This window comes from Rattus norvegicus, chromosome 11, assembly GCF_021556685.1.
Source record: "Rattus norvegicus strain SHRSP/BbbUtx chromosome 11, alternate assembly SHRSP_T2T, whole genome shotgun sequence".
Lineage (NCBI taxonomy): Eukaryota > Metazoa > Chordata > Mammalia > Rodentia > Muridae > Rattus > Rattus norvegicus.
Genome location: NC_141544.1, coordinates 97,011,233 through 97,025,996, shown reverse-complemented (window position 1 = coordinate 97,025,996; position 14,764 = coordinate 97,011,233). Strand labels below are relative to the sequence as shown.

The 14,764-nt window shown below is 54.1% G+C and overlaps 2 protein-coding genes and 1 non-coding gene across 13 annotated transcripts in view; 2 read left to right on the top strand and 1 right to left on the bottom strand.

Annotated features, from left to right (window-relative positions):
- Positions 1–661: 661 nt before the first annotated feature.
- On the top strand, positions 662–768 carry LOC120095812 (U6 spliceosomal RNA). The gene has a single exon (XR_015633824.1). It is a non-coding gene; the product is annotated as a U6 spliceosomal RNA (small nuclear RNA).
- A 1,032-nt stretch (positions 769–1,800) lies between these two features.
- Ccdc74a (coiled-coil domain containing 74A) lies at positions 1,801–6,181 on the top strand. 5 transcript variants are annotated; one of them, NM_001446721.1, is given in 9 exon segments: positions 1,801–2,098; positions 2,712–2,852; positions 2,964–3,008; positions 3,441–3,500; positions 4,212–4,377; positions 5,169–5,352; positions 5,434–5,513; positions 5,588–5,644; positions 5,811–6,181. In NM_001446721.1, coding segments are annotated over 7 exon segments (816 nt in total). In that variant the 5' UTR covers positions 1,801–2,098; positions 2,712–2,852; positions 2,964–2,983; the 3' UTR covers positions 6,055–6,181.
- A 525-nt stretch (positions 6,182–6,706) lies between these two features.
- Med15 (mediator complex subunit 15) overlaps positions 6,707–14,764 on the bottom strand; it is a 74,331-nt gene continuing 66,273 nt past the window's right edge. For 5 of the 7 annotated variants that reach the window (XR_015632833.1, XR_015632834.1, XR_015632835.1 and 2 more), the window contains 9 exons: positions 11,044–11,171; positions 10,811–10,938; positions 10,512–10,646; positions 10,380–10,443; positions 9,413–9,479; positions 8,880–9,040; positions 8,626–8,792; positions 8,172–8,270; positions 6,707–7,724 (listed from right to left, as the gene is read on the bottom strand). Coding sequence is in view for 4 of the 7 variants with exons in the window: in XM_087576670.1 (XP_087432796.1) it covers positions 7,588–7,724; positions 8,172–8,270; positions 8,626–8,792; positions 8,880–9,040; positions 9,413–9,479; positions 10,380–10,443; positions 10,512–10,646; positions 10,811–10,938; positions 11,044–11,171 (1,086 nt within the window). In the remaining 3 variants the exon portion in view is untranslated. 7 annotated transcript variants of the gene reach the window in all.

The window sequence follows — 14,764 nt, the reverse complement described above, 5'->3', positions numbered from 1 at the left end:
CTGATCTATGCTAGCCAGCTCCAGGCCAGCATCTTCCTGGGAGTACAACCCCCTTATGGTGGGAAGGACAGTTGCCATTTGAGTGTCCCTGAATGACTAGCCCTTATCAATAACCCTATCAATATTTCTCTTTTGTGTGTGGGGCAGAGATAATTTCTCTGTGTAGCCCAGGCTGGCCTCGAACTCAAAGATTCTCCTGCTTATGCTTCCCAGGTGTTGGGATCAAAGATTTGTGCCTATCGATATGTATGAGATGAATCTTTTTAATTTTTTATTTATTTTTTACTCTTATAGTTTTACACACACACACAGGTCATATCTACCCCTCCAAGTCCCCCTGCAGTTTAGGGTTTTTTTTAGATTGATTTAATGGGGTGCGGGGGACTACAGTACATGCATATGTGCCATGGTGTATGTATGTAAGTCAGAGCAGAAGTTGAAGGAGATTGCTATCTCCTCTCATGTGGGTTTGAGGAATGGAACTAGGTTAGGCTTTGAAGCAAGTCTCACCTGCTGTCACAGTTAGCTTTCAGTTGTCAACTTGAACCATCTGGGAAAGGGACCTTTTCTTGATATAGACAAGCCTAGTCCACTGTGGGCAGTACCATCCCTAGGCAGGTAGGTCTGGGTGTTTGAGAAAGGAAGCTAGAAGGGAGCCGGGGTGCTTGCTTTGGCAACACACATACTAAAATTGGAACGATACAGAGAAGATTAGCATGGCCCCTGAGCAAGGATGACACGCAGATTCGTGAAGCATTCCATATTTAAAAAAATAAAAAGGGGGAGCTGGGGAGGAAGCCCCAAGCAGTATTCTTTCTTTGGTGTCTGCTTCCAGCTCCTGCCTTGAGTTCCTTCTTGGCTTCTGTCCATGATAGACCTGTAAGCTAAAATAAACCCTCTGATCCATTTTGCTTTTGGTCATGGTGTTTATCACAACAAAAAGTAGGATGCTCATTGGGAGGTGACTTGCATAGCCTTCTCTTAGACGTTTAATTTCCAAACCAGGCATGGTGGTACATTCCATTAATCTCAGGATTCAAAAGAAGCAGAAGCAGATCTCTTGAGTTTGAAGCCAGCCAGGCCTATATAGCTAAACTGTCATTCAGACAGACAGACAGACAGACAGACAGACATCTGCCATGTCATTAAGTAAATGGCCTGGTTTTCAAGTGGGTAAGAGATGAGCCAGCAGTTAAGAGAGCTCCCCCACCCCTTTCTATACCCACAAAGATTCTGTGAGTGTTGGAAGATTTTTTGAAACTATTACTATGTATCCAAAAAAATGAACTATTAAAACGAAAAACTAAGACCAACTCTAAAAGCCAGTGCTTTGGTTTACATCTATAATCCCGGTTTGCACGGTGAATATTACAAACTAGTTTCACTTTGAACCTGGTTCAAAAGTAAAAGGGGACTAGGGTCATGGCTCAGATGGTACAGTGTTTTCTGCCCAAACAGGAGGACCCAAATTCGGGTCCCTAGCACCCATATGAGAAGTGGGGAGGGAAGGCGCACACCCGGGGATCCTCGCTCTAGGAGGCGGGGAAATGGGAAGATCCTGGGGCTCATGGGCCAGCCCAGCTAGCCACAAGACCTCTTCTCAAAAGCTATGAGGTGGGGAGGCCCGACGTCGAGCGCTGGTCTTCACACGCACACGCATGGGTACGCACACGGCACACAGAGCACTGTAACAAGACCTAAGGTCCGGACAGGTTCCGCCGAACGCCGCGACAGGCCCCGCCCCGCGTCGCGCCCACCCCGTCCTCTCCGGCGCGCCCGTTCCCATGGCGACCGGGTGCCAGGCTCCAGCAGCCAGTACTGAGCGGCGGCAACGCCTTCATGAGCGGGGCCGGGCTGGCGGCCGGGGCGCGGCCCCTCAGCTCCGCGGCCCCAGGCTCCCGGGGTGCGGCCCGCCTACGCCCGCGCCCTCCCGCCGGCCCGCAGCACGCGGGGACACAGCCGCCTCCCCTCGGGCTCAGCGAGGCACAGAAGCGGATCCTGGACCTGGAAAAGAGCCTGCAGTTCCTACAGCAGCAGCACTCGGAGACGCTGGTCAAACTCCACGAGGAAATCGAGCACTTGAAACGGGAGAACAAGGGTGAGCCACTGGGTGCTGACCCAGCATTTACAGCCTGAAGGTCGTGGCCATCAACTCTGAACAGTCTCCGGGTGCGGGGAAGGACGCGGGAGACTTCTCTTCGGTAGGGCCTGCCAACAGGCTCAGTCCTCCTGTGTCCACCAGCCCAGATGGACGCTGACCCTCTTGTGCACTGTGCAGGGCAGGGTGTGGTCCAGCTCGTTATTTAAAACTGTTGCCGAAGTTATACAGCACAGCAAATTCCAGTAAATGGTCACCAACTAAGCACATCCAGATTTTAGGCAGGGACTGCCAGGATGCTGCTCCACGTGGATCCCGTAAAGCCAGGGCACCCATTATGCTCCCCACCCCCAAGGCTTGGCCTACTCAGAACTTCAGGCCACCCCTGTGACATAACTGAGCTCTTCAGAAGACTGTCTACATCTCAGCTAGGGTTCCTCTGCTTCCTCCCATTCCATGCCTGTGCCTCAGTTTCTCCCTCTGGTGCTGTCTTTTCCAGGACTCCCAATGATTCTCTCACTGGGTATTTTATTACATTAGGACTCTGTTTGCTTGAGGCTCACCCCATGTCCAACTGACCAGCCCCATGTCACACCCCACTTACCATTGCCAGGGGCTCCTGGAAGGCTAGCCATCCCGTCTCACTTCAGCAGCCCTGCAGCCCTGCCCCTGCCTGGCCTGGTGGATGGGCACCTTGCAGGTGTTGGGGATGACAGGGATCAGCTAGAGGCATTTCTGGTCTGAGAGGCCCGAGGTAAAGGCTTGGTGGAAAAAGCTGGTGGGACCCATGGGAAGAGCAGGCCACACTTGTGCTCTGAGTGGCTGTAGATTTGAAGTGTGATAAGGAGTATTTGCTTGCTTTCAGATCTCCACTACAAGCTAATCATGAATGAGAAGCCTCAGAAAAAAGGTAGGACTCAGGTGCTTGCAGTGAGTTACCACTTATGTCTATCTGGTAGCACAGAGCCCTGCATGCTAACCCAGAAGGGACCAGTGCTGGGCACTTGGACAGGTGGCACTTTCCCCAGCCATAGCTGGCTGGCGGGCTCTCTGCACCAAAGGCATGGTCTGTGCAGTAGGGAGAGTGAGAAGGCGGCATACCCTCCATCTGCTGAGCAGAACCCCTGAAACAGGAGTGGCCTGGGCCCCCATTCCCTGGTAGGTTGATGGCTGCTGTGGTACCTGCTTCAGGTTCCCCAGCCCTGTACTATGGATCCCTCACACTCGAGGGAGGTGTTTCTCAGCACACTCCCTGTGTGGAACACAGCCCTGCTTGAGCACATGCAGGCCAGGCAGCAGGCAGAAGCAGGTTCTCAGGCTGAACGCTGCCTCTTCCTCACAGGCAGCATCTCCACATGGAGCCTTCACTCTGGCAAGTCCACCTCCAATTCCACAACATCCGGTGAGCCAGGGTCCAGGCTGGGCAGTCAGCGGGAGGTGTTGCCTAGAGTTTAAAACCCTCTTTCGCAAAGGGGGTGGTCCTGATATCCTATGTACAGAAACAACCAAGAAGGAGACTGGGCCCAGGAGTCCTTGAGGGGATGCTCTACAAGCAAGACAAGGCCTGGCTGTCAGAGTAGCACAGCCAGATGATGTAGCAGGCCCACCCAGGTAGGGTAGTGAGTGAGTAGCTGAGCCGTTAACAAAGGAACTCAAGTACCTTCCAAGTCTTCTCCCTATTTTCTCCCAGAGGAGGCTATGTGCTCCACCAAAGGCCCCCACAACCTACCCATGACATCTCAGGGACAAAATAAACAGAACCTCCTCTCCCATTGGCCTCCTATGGTAGGCTATGCAACTTCACTAGCAGCAGCCCCAGCTGACCAGGAGGCCTTGGAAAATAAATGCATGCAGGCCAGATGCCAGTCCCCTCTAGTTTGTTCCACCCCAAATGGAAGGCAGCAGTCCCACTGTGGCTTTTCTGGCACAGGCGGCAGGTGCCATCACAGGCTGCACTCTTCACACCTTATCCTCTGCATCCCTCCCCAAAGTGTTGAGTACAGCAGAGGAACTGGCGCAGGGTCAGGGCTTCTTGGGTACATTGGTTGATCCTAGAGAATGGGTCTGTGGCTCCCAAGGCCTTTAACGATAGCCCTGTTGGTGTGCCCTGCAGCCAACTCTCAAGGCAAGACCAGGCCCCAGCCCAACTCCTTCAAGAAACAAGAGCTGAAGTCTGACGCCCTCCAAAAGACAGACCTGGAAGAGCAGTCACTCAGCAGTGCTGCCCTGTCCCAAAGCAGCAAGCTGGACAGAGCCCCTGGGGCTCAGGGACAGGCCAAGTAAGGCCTGCTTGCACCTGAGGACCAGGCCTGCACCCCAAGGGCCCCAAGCTCACCCTTGATAGGTTTCCACCCTGGGACCAGCAGGCAACCTTGTTTCCATCTTGATGGACCTGACTCCATTATGATGAAAATGGGGTTCAGGAACCAGGGAGCTGCCAGGCTGCTGTCTCTATGCTGGGTACTACTTTGCTCTCTCCTGGGGGTCCTGCAGAGACCCCTGGCTAACCTCACCTACAGGGGACCAGTGGAAACCCCTAAATTACTGTTTGCTTAGAGAAGAGACCAAGAGACAAAGTGACTTGGTCCCCTCTGCTTGCTTGGAGGAGGGCTGAGGGCGACCATGGTCTGAGGATGCACTCCTGGCTGGCCTCCTGTGTGCGGACCACCACACTGTCTTTAAAAAGCGAAAACAAAAACCCAGAACAGAGTTGGATTCCTGGGCTGGCCTATGTCTGACCATGCTGTCTTTGGGTGGCATGGGTTAGAAGCGGTTTACTCAGGAGTACAACCAAGACAGGCTCTGACTCTGCAGTCCCAATTCCAGGAACTACTCTGGGCGAGAAACAAGCTGGATGGGGCTGTCAGGCAGGTAGCTGCCTGCTTCTTCAACATAGGGGGCGAAGAAGCAGCCCTAAGTCACAGCTGGCTCCACAGCACCCTGGCTAGCGGGCAATAGAAACAGGCTTCTTCCACACTGGCAGGCATGGGTGCTGCCCCGGGGAGGTAGTGGGTGGGCGGGTGGCTAGACCACTCCCACAGGTCACCTCTGGGCCGATGTAATGTTTCAGAGACGAGGATGCAGAGGCCTCTAATTCAGGGGCCACGTTGGTGGGGGGCAGCCATGGCCGGCAAGGGACGGGGACGGCCCCCTTAATGAGCCTGCCCCCGCACCTGCGCAAGCCTACCACAGTACAGCAGTGTGAGGTGGTCATCCGTCAGCTGTGGAACGCCAACCTCCTGCAGGCCCAGGAGGTGAGGCCCTGGGCAGGCACATGACCCTGAACGCCAGTGGCACAGCACACTGTACCCACCACGCCTCTCCCTGCCTTTCAGCTACAGCACCTCAAGTCACTTCTGGAAGGGAACCAAAGGCCCAAAGCTGCAGCTGAGGAGGCTGGGCTGGGCTCTCCAAAGTGAGTGCCTTGTACCCGTCGCCCTGCCCTAGCCCAGAGCTGGTGTGGGCCTCACAGCTAACTTCCTTTCTCAGGGACCAGGACTCCATGCAGTTCCCCAAGGTCACCGCCAAGAGCCTTAGTAAGAAGTGGTGAGTCGCAGGCACAGGGAGTGGGTCCCCCCACAGCTGGGTGCCACAAGGGACAGGGGGAGAAGGTGTCCCGAGGAAAAGCCAGGCAGGCCCTGCTCCTAGCCCAGCCACTGGTGCAGGGCACCTTTGAGGCAGCCGGCAGACACTATCTTGTCCTCCACCCTAGCCTAATTCTGAGCCCAATGCCTGCTGCAGAGCGCGGCATTCTGCCTGCGTTGAAACAGAGCCTGAAGACCAGCTTTGCTGAGCGGCAGAAACGGCTGCAGGTGGTGCAGAGCCGACGCCTGCACCGCTCTGTGCTGCTGAGCCGGCGCCCTGGAGCCCGGCCATCCCCTCTCGAGAATGGTTCACACCAACCCTATTTTGCAGCCACACGCAATTCCAAGACAGACAGAACCCATGACAGATAAAACCACGTGCTCTCAGAAATGAGGAGACTGTATTTTCTCTATTTTACTATCCCTGCATTTATGCAAAGGCCATAATAGAATGTTACGTCCTCTCCCTGTAGACTGAAAATAAAAATTGTTTCTCCTAGTGCTAAGCTTCCTTCTTCACAGACATAGCTGTCGCCTACACCAAGTGTCCCTGCTATTCTGGAGGTGCCTATCTAGGCAGCCAAGGCTGGTAGATCCTCGGGGTGCTGTCCACCAGCCAGCAAGCCTAAGTGGTATTCTGGGGCTGGCTGGCCCGAGTCAGGGCTGCCTTCTACTGGGCACATGTACATGACTGGGAACAAGACAGTGTTGCCTGGTTCCCAGTGCTGCTGACAACAGTCATGCTGGGCTGGGCTGCTTGAGGCCTCACAGGATGACAACTGGAGAGACCTGTCCTCTACAGATGTGCACTCTATCCTGGGCCAGCAACTGTCACCCAGAAGTGGTCAGCTTGTGCCTTACTCCTCCCAGGAGCACAGACCTCACAACACCACTGCCCACTCCCTCACAAGAATCAGACCAGGGCCTGGGCGTGAATCATGATTATGTCAGAAAGTGAGTGAAGTCCAAGATGTCCTAAGACGGACAGTGGGCTCAGACTGGAGAAAAGGTAGATGCAGTCAACTCCTGACAAACACAGGAATAATAAATTTATTATAAGAATCATATGACAGAGTAGTGCACATATAAAAGGGGGAATTTCTTTCCACCAGAGTGCTACCCATTGCTGCTCGGTGTGGCAAGTGCCATCTGGTGCGTTCTGAAGGAAACCCACACTCTTGGTGGCGGTACAGAGAGTAAGTATGAGGCTGAGGCTGGTGGGTCCCAATGACAGTTTCTGGCTAGCCGCCTGTGTCTCACAGCACTGACAGCTCGTGGCCCAACACTGGTGCAGCAATGTCAGGGGCAGCCTCTGCCCCAGCTGGCTGCTCTCCTCCCATGACTGGGAGGAGGCCCACAAAGTGGAAGTTTTGGCGGCAGAGAACCTGCTGATTCCTTACTGGCCTTTCTTCCAGACTGAAATCTGTGCCCTGAATTCAGACTGAGTCCTGCACCGTGTCCGCATGCCTTAGGCGGCACAGCCTGAACCCCAGTGTGACTGGAGAACCGTATGTATGGTGAGGGTTTCCTGTGTCCTCCACATTCTCCAGATATGAGCACAATGGGTTGTAACACAGAGATGCTTTGATGGGACCCTGAGTTCTCATGCTGCTGAGTGGACATGGAAGCCCAGAAAGGCTGTAGAAGTGTGGGGACTGACCTCTGGGGGAAAACGACAATGGAAAACCTTGTGGGAACACCCCCAGCCTCATGCAGCCAGCTCCACAGCTGCCTGGTCAATACTGCACAAGATGGGGAGAGCGGGCAGGTCTCCAAGGCAGAAGGTAAAAGCAGGAAAGGTAACCTAGCCCCGGCCCTCTAAGAAGCCAACACCTAGTGACGTTTGGTAGGTGGTATGAGACCCTCAGCCAGAAGGGCTGCTGGCCGTCCTGAAGTTCAAGTTTGCTAGGCAGCTGAGAGGCAGGCCTGGTGGATGCTCTGGGCCCAGGTGTTGAGCAGGGCTGTGACTGAGTGCTTGTCAGGGAGCTGCAGCAGCCTGGAGGTCATGCACCGGTGCACTGACTGCAGGAAGGGGTTGGCATCTGCAACACAGCAGCAGCTGTGAGTGCTGAGCCCAGCAAGACAGCAGCCACCTGGGCTGGCCCTTGGAGCTCTTCTGGGAAGGGACCCCACTGCTTAGTCTCCTGCACCCCCTGGTGGTGGAATCTTCCAATCAAACTTTCAGTTAAGAGCTGGGATTTCTAAGGGATCTGGAGCCACAGATGGGCCCTGCCATGTGCCAAGAGAACTCAGGCACTGTTCCCACCCAAGAGGCTCCATCACACAGACAGACCTATATGAGCTCCTGCTGGTGGTCCTGGGACACTTTGCAGAGCTTCAAAGAACTGTCATGAACTTGACTGCCCTCCCCCACGCGGTAGGTGCCCTGGAGCTGTTGTAGGCAAAGGGCAGAGGACACAGTGGCCCTTCTATGTGTCCAGCCTGTTCTGTCCATTGGGTCCCTGGACGGCTCTCTCAGGCTCACCTACCATATTGCCACTGACGGTCGACCCACATCGGGCTCTGGGCAGGGTAGTCAGCAGGTACACTGAGCTCCAGTGGTGGCACACTAGGGAGGTCCTTGTCATCTGTGACACAAAATTGCTCATGTGACCTGGCTGACAGCCTGGCAACACCAACACACCCTGCCCACCTCACCCCTGCTCCTGAAAAGGCTCTCTGCACTCTACAGGGTCCCAATGAAGCCTGCTACAGACCTAGAGGCCTTATGTCCTCAGGCTTCCAAAGGCAGGAACACTGCCAATGGTTGCCCCAGGACCACGGCTACTTTTGTGAGGAAAGATAGAGAAATGTGTAGGGCCGGGGACTGGAGGATTGGGGAGTTGGGGGAGGGACAGCCCGAGAATGAAAAGTGAGCACAGGACAAGCTGTGAGTGTGCAGGCCCTGGTGACTGGCCCCCACCCCTACCCCTGGCCACTCACCCAGCTTGCAGATCAGGTGGACAGTACCGTTGTTGCTGCAGTGAGAAGGGTCCAAGTTCACCAGGAACTTGGGATCCAGCCTTGCCACCTCACCTTGCAGCACATTGGGTATGCTCTGCCGCTCATCCTCCTCAAACCTGCGCTTCCGGGAGCACACCACTGGGGACCTGGAAGAAATGACCTAAGTGATTATGCAGATGTCACACAGCCTCTGGGCTGCTGCTCATTGCTAGGCTTAACCTAAGTGTACATACACGATAGGCGGACCATGGATGGCCATCATGGCTGGCACGAATGTGCGATACAGGGAATGGTTGAAGACAGGTGAACGGATGTTGGCCAGGACTGCATCTAGGAGTGGTTGGCACAGGTCCTGCTGTTTGGTTGGAAGAACTGGGGGTGGTGGGGGTGTGGGCTAGAGACAAAATAGAACGGGTCAGTGGTATGGGCTCAAGACCTCCTCCATTCTGAGGAGTCTTCTGAACCTCGGGGTCCTCAATACTCCTGCTCCTGAGGCTTTGCCGAGAGCCTCTGCCCTGACAGTGCAGTGCACACAGTGGCAGCCAGTCCCAAATGGACTCCCAGCCTCACTCGCTCACTCGCAGCCTCACGCCCATCCTAGTGCTCCCGTCCACATGCTGGGGCCTGACTGCAACTGTGGATGCAGGGGATGGGGCTGCGCGCAGTGACTTCTCTCCACAATCCTCAGCCAGGTCCTGCTTTAGCAGTACTGACCCCTGACCATAAAGCCTCCTTCCAGCAGGGTGGGTCCGTGGTCTCCACTCACCACTGCCATGTCATTCTTGAGCTTCTCCAGGGCAATCTCACACTTTTGCAGGGTCTTCAGGGGACACCTAAGGAAGGACACACAAGCTGACACTCCACTGGAGGAATGCGGTAGGTGACTCTTGTCCCGACCACCATCCTGGTAGCTTCTTGGGCCCCAGCTACTGGAAACCAGCACAAGAATCCCAGCCAGCCCACCACCTTCTACCAGAACAGGACGCAGCAGGCCTCATTCTCTCTCCAGGATCAGCTCTTGCCGCATCTTGGCCCTGTGCCTCTAAGGACCTAACCTGAGAGGGCCTGGAGGGCTAAGTAGCCGTAGCAGGCCCCATTCGGCAGCAACCACTAGGCCTCTGAGAGAACTTTCCTGAAGGAAAGCAGAGCTGAAGGTGTGCTAAGCTGTGACACTTGGCAGTAGGGAGACACATCCATGTACAGCCCTGAACACTGGTGTTAGCAGCACCCTATGGTGGGCAGGAGTTAGAAGCCTGGCAGCCCACGTGCATGAGCGTCTCATGGGCTCCATTTGGGTTCATCTATATAACTAGTGCACACAGCTACAGCTGGGCCTAGAGCCCGGGGTGGGGGTGGGGGAAACAGCTGTCTGCCAAAGGTCAATGGGCAGCCAGGAAGAGTCCAGGGCACTCGGCTAACCTGTCATGTCTAGCTGAAGGGAAGGGACTCTACAAGTCAGCACCTAGCATTGTGACCCATGAGACAAGCTATTACAGCCACAGGTGAAGTGTGAGGACCACAAATCCTTGACCAGGGTTGAAAGATAGGTGCTGGAAAGGTACAAGTAGGGTTGACACTTTTGTCCACACCTTACTTGTAAGGTCACTTGAGCCTCAGACATGGTCACAGAGAGTTGCTAGAACTTTTCTTAGCTCTGCACTGTCACCAAGTCTTGGGGACCCTCTGTGCTGTGGCACAGCACAGCCCTGCCAAGGCCCTGGGCCCGTGCTCACCGCTTAGAGGGGTCAGTGAGGATGTCCAGCAAGCTCTTCATCTTACTTAAGTCCTTTTTCCTGTCTGGGAGAGAAGGGGGACACTAAGACCAGGCCCTGGCATCCTACCCGCCCCGCACTTGGCCAGCCTACCTTCGTTCTTGTCAATCTTGTTGATCATACGGCGCAAGGGCTCGATGTACTTGGACAGTTGCTTCAGCTTGTCCAGGTACTGCTGCTCCTCAGCCTGACTGGAGCCAGCGGGGCTCATGACAGAGCTGGGGTTCACTACAGGGGACGGGGGGGGGGGTAAGATGGATGGCTACAACCCGTGGGGCAGGTGTCGGAAGAGGTCTGAAGGTTCCAGGAGCCTTCACACAATCTGAGTCCTTGGGAGGGGGAGGGGATTTAGGCACGTGTACAGCTGCTCACCCAGCCCAGGCCCAACTTACCAGGGGTGTTTAAAGGTCCGGGGGAAGGGACGCTGAAGTTCTGTGGGGTGCGTGCTGTCACTGGGCTCTGGGAAGGCTGTGGTGAGGGGCTAGGCAGGAAGCTGCTGGGGGATGGGGCAGGGCCGGAGCTGCAGTCAAGCGAATAAAAGCAGGTCTGAGCCTAGAACACAGTGCTAGTCCTGAGGCTAAACGGGGTGAGGGAGGCCAGGAAAGTGTGCATCCCAGCTGCTTACCTGACATTAGAGTTGGGCTGTGAGCCAGGTTGTGGGGATGGCTGTGGGGGAGGGGGCATCGACTGTGGGGTCTGCACCTGCTGGCCTGGTGACGGTGAGGACAGCATGGTGAGGCTGCTTTGGCTGACCTGGAAGTAGAGAGACTTAACCAGCTCCATGCTACACATGCCCTGCACATATCTATCCCCACTGCTCTGACCTCCCATCTTATCTCTCTACACGGGCATAAGCCTCACTTCTGGGTACACACAACACATTATCCAAGGGGCTGGAAGAGGGACCAAGTGGGCAGCCTGGCTGTTTGGTGGGGGCCCACAAGGATTTCAGTTTCTGGGCTGTACAGACATGGTGGTGGTCTGCTCCTCAATCACTGGTGCGTAAGGAGAGAGCCTTGGAGCCCTATGTTCTGTCATATTCTGCCTAACCTAGGAAGCTCTTCTCTGAGAGTCAGTAAAGACCTCCCCTGCTAGCCCGGAAGACAATCTCCTTCACGAGTCTCCCAGTATGACGCTAGCCCCAGGATGACGGCTCCAAGGACAAAGTGGCTGTGGCATGTGCAGATGCTGCTGCCTCATCTGATCTTAACTGAGTGAGGTAGGCATATTGGTGAGCCGTCCTGCACTGACTCCACAGCAGCCCTGTCGTCTGGCAGAGCTTACTTGGAGAGGTGAGTGACTTAGATCAAAGGTCCCTGGGCTCAGAGCGGAGCCTGGTGCTGTCTACAGAACCGGTGGTTGCCCTCTTCTGTGCTGTCAGTGCACTTCAGACAGCAGGAACAGGGCTGACTGCACCACCGCTAGCAAGGGCAGCACTGACTTCCTGTAAGAACTCCGAGGACTGATACCATAGAACCAGGCAGGGGCAGGGCCTGTATACTCCCGCCTTCTATCAAAGAAGGAAAGACTGCAGACCTGGATGGAGAAGATAGCCATCTGTTGGCCTCCTGCCATCCTGGGGCACCCTACAGGCCACACCAACTCCAAAGGTCCCCAAGTCTCCACCCCAGTCAATCACTGTGGACCAAGCAGCCCTGTGAAGAGCCTGCCTTTCATGGCTCAGCGGCCAGCCAGTTCTGCAGAGCAGGCCAATCAGGTGCCTCTCCCAGGGTACCAGTGCTGGTGTCATGTGGGGACACACCTCCAACATCTTCCCACGCCATCTCTGAGTAGGTTCTTAGCATCTCAAATTGGGAACAGGCACAGATCCAACAAGGAAAACGACACCGGCACTCCTCACCTGCTTACCCCCACACTAGCGAGGCCACGGAAGACATGTGGCCTGCACAGTGGTCTGCTTGGCCATTCAGAAACACGGATAAGCTCATAGACCCCACCTGGAGCAGCTCACGACCACTGATAATTCCAGCTCCAGAGGACCCAATGCCACCTTCTGGTTTCTGTAGGCACTGCCCTCAAGTGTATATCCCCCCACTCTACAACACACATATATACACATAATTAAAATAAAATATTTTAACTAAAAAGGTGGATCGGACAGTGTCATAACTGCCTGTGGGGAGGAGAATGGGTTCAGGCTCTGGCTGTGGGGTGGCCACGCCAGCCTCTCTTCTTAGCAGACTCACCCTGACTGAAGGAGCTCAGGATGGGGATGGATGAATACACGTGCAGGCCTCTCCTATCCACACCCACTTTTGGTCTGGGATGCACTATGAATCCAAGGATACCAGGGCAGTCACATGTCATGCACAATATAAAACCTGCTTGGAATCAACCTGTGTCTCAAAGTCCCAGGACCATACAGCTCCGTGCAGACTACAGATGGCCTTCCTTACAGTGGGTTCTTGCCCTTTATATGTTCCTAAGAGGCCTTGGAACCCCTACTCCCTTTTCTCTGTGCCAACTGCCTACTTGTACCTGATACTGGTTACAGAAGCTGTCCCTTGGCTATAGTTTAAGTCTCACGTCTACTACACTAGGTACCCAGAGGGCCACAGGGCTAAACGGGTCCATAAAGTACAAGAAGTCTCACCATTCATGTCCCACTTTAACACCCATACTTGGGCACAGGACACAGGCTTTGATACTGTCTGCCCTTGTTGAGGACATAGTAGAGTCAAAGCAGTTGTCCAAGAAATGCTACACTGGTCTAAGGGCAATACTCGGTTGGGACGTGACAGACAGAAAAGCCTGCAGTATAGGGACCATCACAGGACCGAGGCACAGCATCCTGCTGTTGGGGACAAGAGGATCTCTCCCTTATCAGGAAGTCTGGACTTCAGTGTCATGATTGTCCTCCCCTAACATAGTCTAGAAACGTCTTCAAGGCCTCTGGAGTCTAGACTGCACACAGTCTATTTATACACAAGGTCCATCCAGACCCATCTTAAACAGTATGTGCCCCAGCAAACCTCACCAGCACTTCACTAGGTCTGGGACTTCCATAGGAAGACCCAGTATGTGAGTCTGCCTGGATTCTTTGGCTACCCCAGGACAGGTCAGCTGGCATGCCCTATAGGATTGGGGCAGTGGAAAGATTTAGAACAGTCAGAACAAACCAAGGCAAGGCACCTTTCACCTCTATGATCAGGATCGCCAGGTCCTAGAAGAACCTTCTAGGAGTCAGTGCCAGGTTGCTCAAGTCCTAGTCACCACAGATACCTCTGGTATAAAGCAGCAGCTCAAAGACTATCTCTACATAGTGACCTAGCAAGAGCAAGGGTTGAGGAAGAACCAGAGGGGAGTTGCTGGCTCCTGGGGAAGGAACTCTTACAGGGAGCCTGGGCTCTCTCAGGTCACATCCTACGGCCCAGGCATGGGCACATCACAGCTACTATCAAATGCCAGAGTGGTTCACTTCAGGGGAAGAGCTGCTGATAGACTCCCGTGTGTCTTAGTCAGGGTTTCTATTCCTGCGCAAACATGACCAAGAAGCAAATCGGGGAGGAAAGGGTTTATTCAGCTTGCACTTCCACATTGCTGTTCATCACCAAAGGAAGTCAGGACTAGAACTCACAGGTCAGGAAGCAGGAACTAATGCAGAGGCCATGGAGGGATGTTACTTACTGGCTTGCTTTCTTATAGAACCCAGGACTACCAGCCCAGGGACGGCACCACCCACAATGGGCTGGGTCCTCCCTTCGGGGATCGCTAATTGAGGAAAAAAACCTTACAGCTGGGTCTCATAGAGGTATTTCCTCAAGGGAGGCTCCTTTCTCTGTGATAGCTCCAGCTTGTGTCAAGTTGATACACAAAACCAGCCAGTACAATTGACCCCTTGTCAACTTGACACACAAACACATCACTATTAAGCCTCAACCCTTACTTTCTTATTTATCCCCAAGATCTAAATAGCTCTAAAAGTCCCACAGTCAGGGCTGGGGATTTAGCTCAGCGGTAGAGCGCTCAAGCGCAAGGCCCTGGGTTCGGTCCCCAGCTCCGGAAAAAAAAAAAAAAAAAAAAAGTCCCACAGTCTTTACAAATGCTTACATATTAAAATTTCAATCCCTTTAAAATATCCAATCTCTTTTAAACTCACTCTTTTTTCGATTCAAAGTCTCTTTAACTGTGGGCTCCACTAAAATACTTTCTTCCTTCAAGAGGGAAAAATACCAGGGCACAGTCACAATCAAAAGCAAAATCAAACTCTAACCATCCAATGTCTGGAATCTACTTGGGATTTTCTGGGATTTTCCAAGGGCTTGGGTCACTTCTCCAGCTCTGCCCTCTGTAGCACACACCTTGTCTTCTAGGCTCCAGCTGCC

What these genes read in the sequence shown, in the direction of transcription:
- Ccdc74a (XM_087576880.1), top strand. Translation starts at nt 3,454, where the DNA reads ATGGAGCCTTCACTCTGGCAAGTCCACCTCCAATTCCACAACATCCG. An exon ending in GCTGGGCTGGGCTCTCCAAA is followed by an intron (nt 5,514 to 5,587) that starts GTGAGTGCCTTG and finishes TTCCTTTCTCAG; the next exon opens with GGACCAGGACTCCATGCAGT. An exon ending in AAGAGCCTTAGTAAGAAGTG is followed by an intron (nt 5,645 to 5,810) that starts GTGAGTCGCAGG and finishes CCTCCACCCTAG; the next exon opens with CCTAATTCTGAGCCCAATGC.